The sequence below is a fragment of the Anomalospiza imberbis genome, chromosome 2, assembly GCF_031753505.1.
Source record: "Anomalospiza imberbis isolate Cuckoo-Finch-1a 21T00152 chromosome 2, ASM3175350v1, whole genome shotgun sequence".
NCBI lineage: Eukaryota > Metazoa > Chordata > Aves > Passeriformes > Viduidae > Anomalospiza > Anomalospiza imberbis.
Genome location: NC_089682.1, coordinates 771,943 through 788,630, shown reverse-complemented (window position 1 = coordinate 788,630; position 16,688 = coordinate 771,943). Strand labels below are relative to the sequence as shown.

Sequence of the window (16,688 nt, the reverse complement as noted above, 5' to 3'; positions counted from 1 at the left end):
CTATTGTTCTGCATTCTTTCATAGAGGCGGAGAAATTTGACAGACTGGTAGTTTGTCCAGTGTCGTTGGAGAGGTGGCACGTTCACCCTCCAATCCACTGGCACCTTTTGAGAACTACAAATGATTGGAGTCAGAGGAAATAAATTAGTCTGTTCATGGTGACCATAGCTGTGGTGCGTCGTTTTTCCCTGTGTCCTCTGGCGACAGGGCACTGCTGAGCCTGAGCCAGGCTCAGCCTGTGAGGGTTGATGCCTCCTGCCCCAACAGCTGCTAAGGAAACATGATTGTGGCGTTTCTTTATGTATCCACACCTCAGGGTAACCATTTTGAACGGAAACTGCTGAACCAGTCTGGCACTGCTAGAAACATTTGATAACCTAGTAAATATTTGCAGTTTATCTTCTGCTGAGTTTGAATGCAATTTCCTCACTGATGCAATAGAAGAAAGGAGCAGAAGCTGGTGTTGCCCAGCCTGTAGGAGAGCAGTGCTATCTGCAGAGCACAGGCAGCCAGGGGAGGACACTGTGTGTCCCTGTGGCCATTGATGTCTGTCCCAAACCACTGCTGTGACGGAGGAAACGAGGCCTGCTGGAGTCTGGGCTCTGCTGGGTTTATTTCTGTTGGCTGACAGACAAAGGAGACACAGTTTGGTGGTTTCTTCTCATGTCAGCTCTGGAACAGGATGAAAGGGGCAAATACAGCATTTCATCTTGTGTGAAAAGTGTAGGAACAGTGGTCCAGGAAGGAAGGACCCCAGGGAGGGATCGGATCTATCTACCCCTTCCCAACAGATTTTTGTAATATATCCCCCTTCTCAGGCAATATCACCTGTGGGGTTTATTTTTGTTTCAGCATTAGAAACCGTTCCTTGTCTCTGTTTTATTGCAGTCCTGTAACTGCTTTCAGCTCCCCCAGGGACACAGAGCACAGGTGAGTCATTCCCTGCCCTCAGAAGCCTTTCCCATTTTTTTACACTCTCATTACCCTGCCACCAGACTTCTTTCCCCAGACCACATAACGACATCTCCTCTCTGTTCTTTGTCCTCCTCCTGACCCCCCAGCCCTGCTTACAGCTCTCCACAAGGCCTCAGCAGTGCTGAAGAGCAGGAAGCATGTTCTTTTGGGTCAGGTATTGGAATGGTTTGCCCAGGGAGGTTTGGAGTCACTGTCTCTGGAAGTGTCCCAGAGGTCTGGATGTGGCTCTTGGGGACGGGGCTTGGGGTGATGCTGGTGCTGAGGTGGGACTGGATGATCCCAAAGGGCTCTGCCAGCCCTGATAGTCCTAGGATTAGGTTTGGAAGGACAGAAGCGTCCTAGGTGGCATCAACCAGGCTGGAAGAATGAGGAAAGCCTGGCATAAACCTCTTTTTACAGCCCGTGGTGCCTTCAAAATGTGCAGTTTTGAACACATCTGCAAGTTCCACCTTCATGGAGAATATTTAGCATCCCAGACAGATGTGTTGGGAGAGACCTCAGAGCCCACCCAGTGCCACCCCTGCCATGGCAGGGACACCTCCCACTGCCCCAGGCTGCTCCAGCCCCAGTGTCCAGCCTGGCCTTGGGCACTGCCAGGGATCCAGGGGCAGCCCCAGCTGCTCTGGGAATTCCATCCCAGCCCCTGCCCACTCTGCCAGGGAACAATTCCCAGTTCCCACTCTCCCATCCAGCCCTGCCCTCTGGCAGTGGGAGCCATTCCCTGGCTCCTGTCCCTCCAGGCCTTGTCCCCAGTCCCTCTCCAGCTCTCCTGGAGCCCCTCCAGGCCCTGGCAGGGGCTCTGAGCTCTCCCTGGAGCTTCTCCTCGCCAGGCTGGAATTTCACAGTGATCAGTGAGTTCTGCCCTGCTCAGGGGAGTTCCAGACCCCGGTATCACCCTTGGGTCAGCACGGCTGAAAATCCAACCCACTGCAAATCCTCTTGTCACGACACTCTCCCAGGGGGGTAAACCAGGTCACTCTCTGAGGAACTGTAACGTGGTTTCAAAAACTGCCACAGAACCAGAGGAGCAGAGAGGAGGGAGTGGGAATTAGAGAAGAGAGTTGAGTGACTGCTGGCAGAGTTGATGGGAAAATGGAAAAACTGGAAGTTGTTAATCAGATTCTTTGGTGCTTTCTCCGGTGGGGAATCCTGGGGATGGTGATGCTCATCAGTGATGCTGGAGCGAGGATTTCCTCTCTCAGGCTTCCCCAGGGGCTTCTCTTCTGTCTTTGTGATGCCATTGTCGTTCCATGCCCTCAGTGTCTGCAGTAATGGCTTGAGGGAATGCGCCGCGAATTTCAGGAACTCCAGTCCCTAAGGAAGGGATATTTCCAGTACATTGCTCACAAGTGGTCCTGTGGGTTATTCACAGTTCTTCCTGTAAAGCAGCTCTTTGCAGCCCTGTTTTTCACAGCAGCACAATCTCAAGGGAAGAGCCTTGCTCTGCATCCCACTTATTCAATAATACTTTTCTAGGATGACGAATCGTAGCAAATGACATTTTGCCAGGTGCTAATGGGTCTTTCCCAGTCTGCGTCAGAAAAAAAAAGGCATGAAGGTACAAGCACAAGTGTTTCTGGTTAAGAATCAATTTAAAAGCTTTTCTAGAGCTTGGGATGGATTCTTCTGAAAGCCTCTCTGGCTCTGCTGTTCAGTTGGACTCCTTCTGGACTGGGGGGAACCTGCTGGGCAGGGAAGACCCCAAAGTTCCTAATAGGAAAAAGGGAGAGACAAAAATGTGGAGCTGGGGGCTGACTGTGTCCCTGACCCCTTGGGTGGTCCTGGGCTCTGGTTCCTCTTTCTCCCTCCACTCCCATGACTGGAATTCTCTGAACTGTTCCTTTCTGCCTTCCCTCATTGCCCTCTCCTGGAATCTGTTTTGCTGACCACAAGCTCAGACTCTTCTCCTTCAGTTTTCCCCACTTCCATATTCCTTAATCATTCCACTTTTCTTTGCATTTCAGGTCTGAAATCTTTTTCCAAGCACTCTCAGGCCTTCAAGGGGTCTGTTTTCTTTCTGGCTTTGCCAGAACACGCAGTACCAGAGTGAGCAGCCTCCAGCATCCCTCTGCACTTTCAGCTGACATCAGCACATGGTTAAAGTTCACCTGGTTTATTGACTTGTCACTGTAATGTCCACAAGCTCAGCTCAAGATGAACTCTCCTGTGAATTGCTGCTTCCCTCTAAATTATTGCTCCTGCTCTAAATTATTTCTTCCCTGTGGGGCATACAGCCCATGTGGGGACAGGCAGGGGCCGCCCCTTGTCCCCAGGCCTGGCTCATGTTGTAACTCTCGCGGAAGCTGTGGCAGAGGAAGAGGCCTCTCACCTACAAAAGCCTTCCTGGGTGTAGGGCAGGAAGATTTCTGCAGCGAGGCCAAAGTGCACATCAGCCTGAAAAAACCACATCTGGGTTGATTATAGCAGCCCCTAAATCCTGGACGTGTCCAAGGCTGTGGGGCAGGGACACCTTCCACTGTTGCTGGGGAAGGTGAAATGGGAAAACCTTATAAATATAAGGCAAAAAGATTTAGAAAATAGTGAGATTGAGATGAGAACGAGCTCTGAGATGTCAGACCTTGGCTGCTAAGCAGCTGGAGAACAGTGGTGTAGCCAGCGGAAGGTAACTCCCCTTTTTGGCCCACAGACAGGTCCAAGGGTCAGATAAAGCGTTCTGTCTCATCCCTCAAAAATGTATCATTTGTCCCACACCTGTGACCCCCTGAAGCGTCATGTATCTGCAATCCCATTGGCCCAAAGTCTTATCCCGTGCCCACTCTGAAGCCCCCTGGCTAAGGTGTACCCCATTTTCCTTCCCTTCCTGCTCTCTTGGACCCTCTCTTGGCATCCTCTCCCTCTCTCGCTATCTCTCCCTGCCCCGAGCTGCAGCTGGCAGCTCCGAGCAGGGCCCCACAATACACCGTGTGTCCCGAGACCTGACTGCAGAGATCCCTCGTCTCCATCCGTCCCGACCGTCCCGGGCACCAGCGCTCCCTCCCACTGTGCCAGGCTGCTCCCAGCCCCGGTGTCCAACCTGGCCCCGGGCACTGCCAGGGATAGCCCCGGCTGCTCTGGGCACCCTGTGCCATGATGTCCTTGCAGACACTTGTCCTGCTTCCATCCAAACTCCCAATATCCCTGAGCAGCCCAAGTTGTTTCTGTTCTGCCCCGGTTTGCCTCGGCAATGAGGCTGCACTGAAGTGGCACGGCCTTATCTCTCTCTGCCTTATCAGCCCCCAGCAGAGCCTCGGAGCTGCAGATGGATTCCTGCCGCTGACAGGAACTCGCTGGCCTCTGTGCACAGCAGCTGCTGGGCAGGGGAAAGCGGCTCCAGCAGCACTGAGGGAAAGGCAGGGACCTCCAGCCCCTCCTCAGCTCCATGTGCAGTGGCCATTTTGCCACTCTAAAAGCCAAAATAAAAGGGGAAAAACAAGGGGGAAACAAAATTTAGAAAGAAGCTGATGCTGTGGGAGGAGGGACAGGGAACACACAGGGAGCTGGGCTTGATCCCTGGAGTGGTGATCCAGACACAGGATCCGCATTCCCAGAGCAGCCTTGGGGAGAGGTGCAGAAAAGCGCCAGTTAAACAAAATACCTTGAAAAGAATCAATTCAACAAATTCCATATTCCCCATGAAAGCAGAATATGACCAAAGTTAATAAGTGCAGAAAAGCCAGATACAGATTCCATAGAATCCCAGAATCCCCAAATCCCGGGGGCTGGAAAAGCCCTCCCAGCCCATGGAGTGCCAGCTGTGCCCCATGCCCACCTTGTCCCCAGCCCAGAGCTCTGAGTGCCACCTCCAGGGGACACCTGCAGGGATGGGCACTCCAAAGCTCCCTGGGCAGCCCCTGCCCAGGCCTGAGCAGCCTTTCCATGGGGAAATTCTTGCTGCTGGCCAAGCTGAGCCTGCCCTGGCCCAGCCTGAGGCCGTTCCCTCTCCTCCTGTCCCTGTTCCCTGGAGCAGAGCCCGACCCCCCGGCTGTCCCCTCCTGGCAGGAGTTGGGGACACTGGGAAGGTCCCCCCGAGCCTCCTCTGAGGGGAGCTAGGAGATGAAAACTGATGGCATCAATTCCTGATTTCTGCCTGCAACCACTCCCAAAAAGGAGACATTGACACCTCGGGTAACAAACACCAACCCCCAGAACTCTGCAATTCCCTCCCACATACGGCTCAGATGACACAACTTCACTCCTGGAAGGCTCCTTTGGGTGACAGAATTTAATTTCTCACTCCCACTTTGATGCAATAACACAAACCCAGTCAATGCCCGTGCAAAGGTCCCACTTCTGCCCCAGTGCTGGGTACAGCCTTTACCCACCTGTGCAGGTGAGGTGGGCTGGGAACAGGGAGTCACAGCTCCCTGGATTTTTTAAATTAAGAATACACATCAGCAGTTAATTAAAATGAACCTAATTTAACTCCCACTTCAGCTGCCAAGTTTCCCACAGCCATCAGTTCATCCCATCCTAAAAACTTCACAACTTTGCATCAGGGAAGAATAAATTCCATATAAAGATGATGCCAACGGGGATATCCTTAAAAACACATAATTTCTCATTAGAAAAAATAAACCAGATCAGGTCTTTCCTTACAAAATACTATTTTCTTTTATAAAGATTTTGATTAGTTTTTGCAATAAATAGCTCAAAGTTAAATTAATTAGTATTATATATAAATGTGACATTTCCTTTTTAGTGTCATAATCAGTGCCAGAATTGCTACAACTCCTCAGGGAGTCACAACCAACAGTGGCAAAAGTTATGGATCTTTTAATTCCTCATTTAGAGCCAAGTTTCTTGTACTTAAAAAAATAAAATTATTCTGTCAAAAGTCTGTGACCCCGTGTTTGTCTGTGGATTTTTCCTGGTGGAGAACAGCAATGAGATAAACCCAAAAGTCCATTTGCTTCTCCTTTTCCAGGGAAGAATGAGGAGGATATTTAGGCTTTTCCTGAGGCTGCTCCCACTCCTGAGTCGGAGTCTCCTGGTGCAGAGTCCTGAGGGAGCTCTGGTGTCCTGCGGGCCTCGTCCCCACTCCCTTCACTGAGGGCTTGGGATTGCTCTGAAACCACTGTCAGCTTGTCACAAACCAGGAGCTCTTCTCGTGGAAGTGGAGGGAAAGGCTGTGGAGCACTGGGAGGTTTGCTCAGAAACTGGGAAACAAAGAGGAAGTGAGGATTAGGTCTCTCCAGCTGTCCCATCCTGTTTGCTCAGAAACGCTGGGATTATTAAACTACATTGGGATTGTTCTGCACACATCAAGTGGATTTCTCAGGCCTTGCACGTCCCACAGGGCCAACAGTGTCATAACCTCCCTAAAATCCTGTTCCAGGCTTGGCTGCAAGAGGGAAGTGCCTTTCAAGAATAACCCCAGGGCTCGGAGTCTTGTTTAGGACAGAAACTTGAAAAAAATCAAAGTTTTGATTGGGAACAAACACTAAATGGTAACTGGGCTCTGGGGAAGAGAGATTATCAAGAACCCTCCCCTCTGGCAGCGGGAGCCGTTCCCTGTGTCCTGTCCCTCCATCCCTTGTCCCCAGTCCCTCTCCAGCTCTCCTGGAACCCTCCAGGCCCTGCAAGGCCACACTGAGGTCTCCCCAGAGCCTTTCCTTCCCCAGGCTGAGCAATCCCAGCTCTCCCAGCCCTTCTAACAGAGCCGCTCCATCCCTCTGCTCATCCTGGTGCCCTCAGATGAAACAATTCTGAACTGAATCTGAATGAGAAACCAGCTGCTCTGTCAGGAGTGCTGGGCACTGCAGATACAAAAATCAGCACAAATATCCTCACTATCAGACCCTCTTCTACCAAACTGGCATTGGGAATGTTGTGGCCCAAACCTGCCATTGAAACATTCCCCTAGTGAAAGCACTGCCTTGGGCCAAAGCACATTTTAGGCAGGCACAGCTGCCCTTTTCTGGGACAGCACCAGCCCAAAGCTCTCCCTGTCCTCAGAGACCCCTGGAGCAAAGGAGCCCCGAGCACGTCCTGTGGGGATCTGGTGCTGCCTGCCTGGCCGCTGAGCTCCAGGGTCTGCAAAGCAAGGGATGCAGGGACAGGCACAGGGAATGGCTCCCACTGCCAGAGGACAGGGCTGGAGGGGAGATTGGGAATTGGGAATTGTTCCCTGGCAGGGTGGGCAGGGGCTGGGATGGAATTCCCAGAGCAGCTGGGGCTGCCCCTGGATCCCTGGCAGTGCCCAAGGCCAGGCTGGACACTGGGGCTGGAGCAGCCTGGCACAGTGGGAGGCAGGGGTGACACTGGGTGGGATTTAGGGTCCCTCCCATCCCAACCCAGTTGGGATTCTGTGATTCCACGACACTTCTCGTGCTGAGCACGTGTTCAACCTAAATCAGGAGCCAAAATCAGCTGCAAACCTGGGGGTGCTGAGCTCTGAGTGAGTGAAAATGGAAGCCCCAGAGGAACTGCAGGGACTCAGGAGAGCACAGGCTGGTACAGGAGCATTGTGTACACCCTTGTTTCTGGGAAGGGATCCTGCTGCAGCCTTTGTCTTCTGGCTGTGTGACAGGGGCAGTGGGTCCCCATCAGCAATGGCTGCTGTCCCTGCTCTCCTTTTAGCTGGAATTTTCAGACTCCACAGAATCACAGATTCCCAGAATGGTTTGGGTTGGATGAGACTCCAAAGCTCTTCCCATCCTGTCCCTGCCATGGCCAGGGACACCTTCCATAGCCCAGGCTGCTCTGGTACAGCTGATCTAGGCCAGTTTTCTTCCTCAGACACTTTCCTGAAGTTAAAACTCGTGATTACACTTGTGACAGGACTTTGCTGCAGGAGAAAAAAGGAGCTGGTTTAAGTCTAAAAGGAGGCAGGAGAGACAGAGATTTCTGTTGCTTACTGGCTAAATGAGGAACTGAAGTTGACACCTGGTACTCTCTCACTTCAAAATCAACAAACCCATCCTGTTTCTGAGCCATAAAAAGCTGGTGATTACAAATTACAGGTCACTGACCATCAGGTGCCAGTGAAAGGAGGCAAAATAAAAGAAGCTCTAAATGTTTTGGCACTGAGAGCCTTGAAAAACAAGTGGCTCTGCTGGAAAGGCCAATTTTCACGTGTTAGTCAGGAAACAAACCTCTTTCAAGTGTTGTGGGAAAATGTAGGATGGGCAGAAAACATGTTTGGAGAGTCTGTACAGATAAAAACTGGAGAAGAAACAAACGGTGACAGCTGTGCCCACGACCAGCATGGACCCCACCAGAGCAGTCACAATTATCCACACAGGGGTTACACCTGCCAGAGACAAGGAAAAAACCAATTAAATCTGTCATTATTCACTTCTGAGGGATTATTTTCAAATGATCACTGTCTCTGTGGAATGTGCCCGAGGCCAGGCTGGACACTGGGGCTGGGAGCAGCCTGGCACAGTGGGAGGTGTCCCTGCCCTGGCACTGGGTGGGCTCTGAGGTCCCTCCCCGTGTGGTTCCATGATCTCCCAGCTGCCAGGTTACCATTGTGGGTTGTCTGCTCACAGAGCTCCCTGCTCAGCTGCCCTGTCTTGTTCCACTCGGGAATCAGCGCCTGCACTCGGACACAATAAACTGTCCATGGCTCCAGCTGGGCCAGGATCTCAGAGCTGTGCCTGGTGTCCACCCGAGCCACCTGGAAACACAAAAACACAGACAAGGGAAGCGTGTGAGACCGGTGACTCAGCTGTGCAATCAGCTAAGGAATAGCCAAGGAACTACAATCACAGTCACAACTGCACTGAATTACAATCACAATTACTTACTGTACAACTGTACAACCATCCACACACTGACCTCTGGGCTGCTTCCAGCGGAACTAACGAAGTTTTAGGCTAATGAGGGATGATAAATGAGATCTAGTGGCAGACAGAAACTGTCACCCAAGCAAATGAGATCAGCTAGGAGCACAGTTACACACAAACACCATCTAACTGCAGAGGGAGCAGGTGGGATGGAGGAACAGCACAAGAGGAAAAGGCCTCAGGCTGTGCCAGGGGAGTTTTAGACTGGACATTAGGAAAAGATTTTCACTGAAAAAGCTGTTGAGCCCTGGAATAGGCTGCCCAGAGAAACGGTGCAGTCCCCACGCCTGGGAGGGTTAAAAATGTGTAGATGTGGCACTTGGGGACATGGGTTAGTGGTGAACACGGGCTGCTGGGTTAAGGGCTGGAACTGATGACCACAGAGAAGAGGGCTCTTCCAACCTTCCCAACTCTGTGATTCTGTGATCTCTCATCTAGACAAAACCAAACCAAAAAAAAAAAAAAAAAAGAAAGAAAGAAAGAAAATATTTCTGGGAGCTGTGAGGTAGCTGAGCAGATGAATTTGCTGTTCAGGATCAGTTATGTCCCTGTAACTGCAGAGCATCCCTCAAGAGGAACAGGACACTCTCCAGGCAGGTTTCAGTCCTGGAGCAAGCAGCCACCTCCCAAATAAGCAGAGGACTTAGCCAGGCTCTGCCTGCTGCCTCTTTGATCCCTGGGGAATGTCCCAGACTTGCACCTGCAGGCACGGACTCCAAGTGCAGCTCTGCTCCTCTGGTGAATCCAGAGTGCAGCCCAGGTGCAGGAATACCTGCATCCCTCAGGAGCCTGGGAGGGGCAAAGCAGGCTGCAGGGTGGGAAATGGTGACCCCTGATTTCTGCAACTGAGCGGCAAAGCACAGTGCAGGTAACAGATACAAATCAGAATTACACAAAGCACTCATTATCTGGCACTGGGTCTGCTGCTCAGAGGCTTCCTGTTTGCCTGAAACAGAGGCCAAAATGCTCTAATTAACACATTATTAATGATCTTTCTCCATGCACTGTGCATGGAGGAGCACAACTGCCTGTGGAAGAGGCTGGCCCTGAGAGGGAGAAAAGGAACTGCAGTGGATACAAACTGCAGAGCTGCAGGTGGCCACAGTGAATAAAATCTTTACCCATTTTTAGATATTTTGGGGGTAGAAAGCCCAAAGTCCCACTGAGGGGGAAAAAACAGAGGGTTATTGATCATTATGGAAAGAGAAAATTCTCTCCATGCTGCTGTGTAACTGCATTTACACCGAGTCCCAGCTGTAGTGAACAGACTTGATTAACTGCAATTAGTGGAGATCCATTTTAACTCTCAGAATCACAGAATCCCACACTGGGTTGGGCTGGAGGGACCTTAAATCCCACCCAGTGCCACCCTGCCATGGCAGGGACACCTCCCACTGTCCCAGGCTGCTCCAGCCCCAGGGATCCAGGGGCAGCCCCAGCTGCTCTGGGAATTCCATCCCAGCCCCTGCCCACCCTGCCAGGGAACAATTCCCAATTCCCAATCTCCCATCCAGCCCTGCCCTCTGGCAGTGGGAGCCATTCCCTGGCTCCTGTCCCCCCAGGCCTTGTCCCCAGTCCCTCTCCAGCTCTCCTGGAGCCCCTTCAGGCCCTGCCAGGGGCTCTGAGCTCTCCCTGGAGCTTCTCCCCTCCAGGTGAGCACCCCCAGCTCTCCCAGCCTGGCTCCAGAGCTCTGCAGCCTGTGCCAGACCCTCCAGGAGCTCCCAGGACGTTCCCAGCACAAGCACGAAGGCCAGGGAAGCAGCATACCCAGGAAGCAGAGGCTGGCTCTGTGTCCCTGCTGCCCTTCTCCCAGTAGAGGATCCTGTACCTCCAGGAGCCGTAGTACAGCCTCAGGGGCCACCTGTCCTGCTCGTGCTCTGCAAAGGGCCCCGACACATCCACGTGCAGGGCCCCGGACTCCGACTTCAGCCTCACCTCGGGGGGGCCAATGATGGCTGCACAAGGGACAGAACAGGAGAGGAGGGAATTCAGCTTCAGCCGGCTCAGCCGGACATTTCCACACAGCCCAGAAGTCACCTTTTAAATCACAAGTCAGAAGGAAGCCATTTCTTTTCCCTGGGTCAGGCATAAATTAGCGCTTTCCTCACAGGACTGCTCTGGAAATTGGTTTTGTCTTTGCAGTTAAACACCAGGTACCAACGCAGGCTCCATTCCCACACCCTCGAAATGCACTCAGTTCCCTTTTGCCAGCTGTGGTGACTCCAGGAGAGGAAGGACCATTTCCATGGCTATCACTCGCTTCTGCTTCTGGGCCAAACTGCCACAGCATCTGTCTGTCCCGAGCAGACCCTCTAGAAAAGTGTTTTATTGGGGGGCTTTGATTATGATCAGCTTGAAAAATGAAAACATTTGAATTATTTCTGCCTTGTGCAATCAAGGTTTCTTGGCTGAAAATTAACCTTGCTCTGTGAGAGTGGAGTTTTTATTTTTTTAAGTAAGAAAAAAATAGAAATTAAGCTTTTTGTCTAGCAAAGGAATGAATAAGGAAGCAACTGGATTTATTTAGATATACAGGAAGTCTGGCTCCTTGAAGACAACTTCTCCCTAGCTGGAAAATAGAAATGTTCCTTATTTTAAGAGAAAATTATGCTTTGTTTGAAAAATCTCCTCCAAAGAGGTGATCAATACTATGACAGTGAACCTAACTGCTTTCTGTCTGTTACAACTAAGATTTCATAGTTCAATGTAATTAAATGTATTAAATTATGTAGTTAATGATAAAATGTTATTAAATTATAAAACAGAAAATAGAAATGTGCCTTATTTTAAGACAAAATGATGTTTTGTTTGAAAATCTCCTCCAAAGAGGTGATCAATACCATGACAGTGAATCTACTCTGCTTTCTGCCAGCGTTACAACTAAGATTTTATAGTTCAACATTTATGGAGCCCTGGCTGCTGGGAATTCCAGACTTTCTGTGCTGCCAGGCCCTGACCCCCAGGAGAACACTGCACTGACCTGAGGCCCTGGAGAAGCTTCCAAAATGGAATGACAGAACTGGGATTGTGGGGGTGGAGTTTGAACAGAAGTGTGTGATATCACAGGGTGGGAAACTCAGAGTTTAAGGGTTTAGGATGCAGCAATAGATATAAAGCAGGATGGAGGTTTTAGGGTGGAGGCTGCTCCTTCTCCTCCACCTCCTTCCCCATGGGTTTGGGTGGTTTTGTGGAATTGGATAAAAAAGTCCCCATTGCGGGCACAGGTGTTTGGGTATTGGGTTAAAAGTGAAAATAATTGAGGTGTCATTTCTTAATTGGACAGTTTATCCTTAAAATACCTTGGAGAGAGAGATAGTGAGCCATTTTGTACCCTGTCAGTGAAATACTGCAGAACTCAGTGCTTGTCAGACTGTAACACGGATAAAAAATAACAAACATCTAAGCCTGAATGTGAAACACCCTCTTGAGTGCCTTCAATCCCGGCCTCGACAGAGGCAGGAAAAGGAAGCCAGGAACCAGCCCAACATAATTAAATGACAAAACACTCTGCATGCCCTAGCTTCTCTCCCAGAGCAGGCAGTATTTTTTGGGAAGAACGGGGAAAGGCTCACTGTCATCCATGGGCTTGAAGGTGAGGGTGACCCAGGGGGAGCGCAGCTGCCCTGCCTCGGCCCGCAGCCGCAGCACGTAGCTGCCGTAGGGCGACAGCGAGGACACGTCACACCAGGGCAGCCTCAGGTCTGTCCTCAGCGTCTCATAGGTGTCCCCAGGGTAGTAGATGCTGCAGGGAACAGAAACAGATGGGTAATTCCAACTGGCTAAATGGCTTTAAGGCAGCAAAGCTGTGAGTGGGAGCAGTCAGCATTAATGGACACAAGAACCAGTGTGCCCAGTGTGTGTAAGACTCGCACTCGGGACTTTACACCCACCTATAGATCCGTGATAAACTTAGGGGTTAAAATCCTAACTCTGTAAAAAATGCCCCTTTCCTGGTAGGGTCACAGGACTGCATTCAGCAGGCAGGAGTTCAGAGAAGCCAGCAAGCACTCAGCCAGTGCCACGGGGACTCTGCTCAGAGCTGTCCCCAGGATCTGCACACGAGGAAAAGCCAGAGACAAACAGGGCTGGGAAGTGACCAGGAACTGCTTATGGAACAGAACCACAGAAGGTGTGGGTTGGAGGGACCTCAGAGCCCACCCAGCGCCACCCCTGCCATGACAGGGACACCTCTCACTGTCCCAGGCTGCTCCAGCCCCAGTGTCCAGCCTGGCCTTGATCAAGACATGATTTAATGGATGATATTTAATATATTTTATTCTTTCTGCTTTGCATCAAAAGCCTGCCCACAAATGTGCTGATCAAGGGACCATGGCTACAGAACCCAGAAAAGTCTTCTCTCAACTAAGCATGAAGAGAAGGCTCTGGGCAAGGCTTAGAGCTCCTTCCAGTGCCTGGAGGGGCTTCTACAGAAAAGGGAGAACTTTCATATGGGCAGAGAATGCCAGGACCCAGGGAATGGCTCCCACTGCCAGAGGGCAGGGCTGGATGGGAGACTGGGAACTGGGAATTGTTCCCTGGCAGGGTGGGCAGGGGCTGGGATGGAATTCCCAGAGCAGCTGGGGCTGCCCCTGGATCCCTGGCAGTGCCCAAGGCCAGGCTGGACACTGGGGCTGGAGCAGCCTGGCACAGTGGGAGGTGTCCCTGCCCTGGGATGGGATGGGAGCATCTGAGAGATCAGGGAAGGGCAAACACTCAGCACAACCAGGTCTCTTCAATCACAGAAGAGAAAAACCACACACACAGCCACTAACGCCCAGTGTCAGAATGTGTTTGTGGCTCCAAAACAAACAGGGCAAAGCTGCCTTGGGTGTGAATGCCCAGGAACTGCCTCTGCCCTGTCCTTCAGCTCAGCAGAGAAGCCTCTCACAAGCTGAAATAAAGGGACAGCTCCTGGGACAGCAAAGTCCCTGAAACAAAGGGACAGACTGTGCTCTGCAAAGGACACAAATCCCAAGCACACAGAGCTGTAGGAGGTGAATGAAAGCCAGCCCAGCCCAGCCCCACCTCTTGGACTGGACAGTGTAGGTGATGTTCCCTCTGGGGAACCTTGGTGCATCCCACTGCAAGGTGCTCTGAAGATTGACTGAAGTAATTCTCACGTTCCGGGGCTCTGGGACCATTCCAGAAACTGCGGGAGGAAGCAGAACCAACACATCAGTGTTTGCTCCAGCACTTGTCACTCATCCAAAATTTGAATGCAGCCTCTGCCTTGCCTTAGGTGCTTATTCAGAAACAGAGCCCAATTAAATTAATTAAAACCCTGATGCCTCTCCTGCCTCCTTATGCAACAAAACAAATCACTGGCACCAGTGACTTCCAGTAAGTGCTTGTGACACCAGCGTTTCTTGTGCATGACTGAGCTGGTGCTGCCCAGCACTCAGGGCATGAACTCTCCCCGAGATTGTCAAACCCCAGTTCTCCTAAGCAGTGCTCCAGCAGCACTGTGGGAATAACAAGGGCGTGGGGACTGATAAACAGAGATAAACCAGAAGCAACTCTGAAGGTAAGAGAGCTACTACATGTAATTAAATGTAATTAACTATTATTAGTCAGCATTATTCACAAGGGACAAAACCCCAGTTATTCTCCTTCCTTGGAACTGAATCAAAGAAACCCTAAGCTAGTGTAAAGTATCAATGAAAAGCCCATTACTGCTATGATTTAATTATTCTTACATAATTGAAGGCATTGAGACTAAAATAGCAAAGATTACAGCCCATTACTGCACCACAAATGAGCAAAGCAAACAAACCCTGCCAGAGCAGAGCAGCACTTAAATGTCACAGGAGTCACACCTGATGACAGGCTCTAAGAGAAATAGCACATTTTCCATGCCTGTGGTTCACAGAATCATCAGGGCTGGAAGAGACCTTTAAGGTCACCCTGTGTCACCCCAGCAGCCCCTAATCACCCCTGAGCTGTGCCCCAGCTGATGCAGAAAGGAATGAAATTCCTGCGTCACTCACCCTCCTCTAGCAAACAGTTTAAACTCTGAACCTGGCTTAAACAAAACCTGTTCCAGGCTCTGGTCCTACAGTGTTACCCTTGCACCCAACAAATAAATCAAACACAGCGCACATCACAAACGCAGTTCAAACCCCACACTGGCTTGGGCTGGGAAGGACCTCAGAGCCCACCCAGTGCCACCCTGCCACGGCAGGGACACCTCCCACTGCCCCAGGCTGCTCCAGCCCCAGGGTCCAGCCTGGCCCTGGGCACTGCCAGGGATCCAGGGGCAGCCCCAGCTGCTCTGGGAATTCCATCCCAGCCCCTGCCCACCCTGCCAGGGAACAATTCCCAGTTCCCAATCTCCCATCCAGCCCTGCCCTCTGGCAGTGGGAGCCACTCCCGTTTATCCCGGCGTTCCATCCCTTGTCCAAAGTCCCTGTCATTTCCCTTGGAGCACTGTCCCTGCTCTGTGGATGAGGTCTGAGGCAGGCATGCAAATTCCCAGGAAAAACCCCATTTCCTTGCCAGGCTCACTTCCCTCACAGTGCTGCCAGCCTGAGGAGCCTCCAGGTAAATTGCTGCATTGGGCACTGTGGATCCAAAGAGATGAGCAAATACTTCTGGGGTTTCAGGTTTGTGCCCAGCCCTCCCAGCCCATGCAGTCCCACCTTGTCCCCAGCCCAGAGCTCTGAGTGCCACCTCCAGGGGACACCTGCAGGGATGGGCACTCCAAAGCTCCCTGGGCAGCCCCTGCCCAGGCCTGAGCAGCCTTTCCATGGGGAAATTCCTGCTGCTGGCCAAGCTGAGCCTGCCCTGGCCCAGCCTGAGGCCGTTCCCTCTCCTCCTGTCCCCGTTCCCCGGCTGTCCCCTCTGCAGACAGTGACACGGAGCTCTCGGGCCGCGGCTCTGCCCCACGCCCGCCTTTCCTCGGGACCTGCAGTGTCCCGCTCCCGCCAGGACCGTCCCCGTTTCCCGGCACAGACTGAGCCGCGGCTCAACAACGCCCGCGGGCGGCCGGGCGGGCTGTCCCCGCTGTCCCCACACGGCACTCCCGGGGCCGCTCGGTTCCTCACCGCCCCCGAGGAGCCGCGCCGGGCTCGGAGCAGCGCGGAGGCGCCGCCGCCTCAGGCGCCCCTCGCTGCCGCTCCCCCGTGAGGGCACCACCGCCCGCCCTGCCCGCGGCCCGGCGGCACCGGGAGCTCGCTCCGTCCCTCCGTCCCTCCGTCCCTCCCCGGCGGACTCACCGCAGAGCAGCAGCCCGCTGCAGAGCGCGGCCCGCAGCGCCGCGGCCATGGCGGGCGGCTCCCTCAGCCGCGGCGGGGCGGCCGCGCCATGGCAGCGGGAGCGGGGCCGCCCCGGCACGGGGCGGAGCGGGCACGGGCAGCCCCGGCGGCCCGAACCTTTCCGCTTCCCCACGGGGCGGAGCGGGCACGGGCAGCCCCGGCGGCCCGAACCTTTCCGCTTCCCCACGGGGCGGAGCGGGCACGGGCAGCCCCGGCGGCCCGAACCTTTCCGCTTCCCCACGGGGCCGAGCGGGCACGGGCAGCCCCGGCCGCCTCACACGCCGGCTCTGTTCCCCCTCACACCCCGTGCCTGCTCAGAGCGGGGATTTTAAATGTCATAAAAATATTTTAATATGAATCACTAATAGTACAAAATTTATATAAAAATAAATTGGAGAAGTGTATTAATGCCTTGATCCACTCTCTTGTCAGCTGAGCGTTCCTGTCTCTGCCCCCATCATTCCACTTGATCAGCGTTCTCTGCACAAATACAGCACCCAGCCAGCAGAACAGGTTTCACAGAAATCCAGTGACAGAGATAAAGAATAAAAAAATTGTAAAAGTGGTGTGGTTGGGAGACCAGCCTTCCACTGTCCCAGGCTGTTCTGGGAATTCCATCCCAGCCCCTGCCCACCCTGCCAGGGAACAATTCCCAATTCCCAATCTCCCA

The 16,688-nt window shown here is 52.6% G+C and overlaps 1 protein-coding gene and 1 long non-coding RNA gene across 6 annotated transcripts in view; both read right to left on the bottom strand.

Annotated features, from left to right (window-relative positions):
* Nucleotides 1–5,179: 5,179 nt before the first annotated feature.
* Nucleotides 5,180–16,097, bottom strand: IL10RB (interleukin 10 receptor subunit beta). Of its 5 annotated transcripts, none has more exons than XM_068179436.1 (7): nucleotides 15,980–16,091; nucleotides 13,791–13,914; nucleotides 12,338–12,507; nucleotides 10,533–10,720; nucleotides 8,446–8,596; nucleotides 8,070–8,227; nucleotides 5,180–6,131 (listed from the first exon to the last, which is right to left on the bottom strand). In XM_068179436.1, exons 1-7 carry the CDS (start codon nucleotides 16,026–16,028, stop codon nucleotides 5,919–5,921), a joined length of 1,053 nt encoding a protein of 350 aa, XP_068035537.1. In that variant the 5' UTR covers nucleotides 16,029–16,091; the 3' UTR covers nucleotides 5,180–5,918. The 5 variants fall into 5 exon arrangements, with proteins under 5 accessions (XP_068035537.1, XP_068035544.1, XP_068035546.1 ...); XM_068179431.1 differs by lacking the exons at nucleotides 5,180–6,131; nucleotides 15,980–16,091 and adding exons at nucleotides 7,061–7,762; nucleotides 15,291–15,432; XM_068179424.1 differs by lacking the exon at nucleotides 5,180–6,131 and adding an exon at nucleotides 7,067–7,762.
* Nucleotides 16,098–16,344: 247 nt separating this feature from the next.
* LOC137468105 (uncharacterized) overlaps nucleotides 16,345–16,688 on the bottom strand; it is a 106,913-nt gene continuing 106,569 nt past the window's right edge. Inside the window, exon 2 of the long non-coding RNA XR_010995760.1 lies at nucleotides 16,345–16,602. This is a non-coding gene — a long non-coding RNA (uncharacterized lncRNA). The remainder of the gene's footprint in view (nucleotides 16,603–16,688) is intronic.

Excerpts from the sequence above, each read along its gene's own strand:
- IL10RB (XM_068179424.1), bottom strand. The coding sequence starts at position 16,028 with ATGGCCGCGGCGCTGCGGGCCGCGCTCTGCAGCGGGCTGCTGCTCTGC. Across the intron at positions 8,597-10,532 it reads AGCCAGCCTCTGCTTCCTGG|GTGGCTCGGGTGGACACCAG; the intron begins GTATGCTGCTTC and ends TTGTGTTTCCAG. Across the intron at positions 7,763-8,069 it reads TCCCACAACACTTGAAAGAG|CAAAGTCCTGTCACAAGTGT; the intron begins GTTTGTTTCCTG and ends TTTCTCCTGCAG.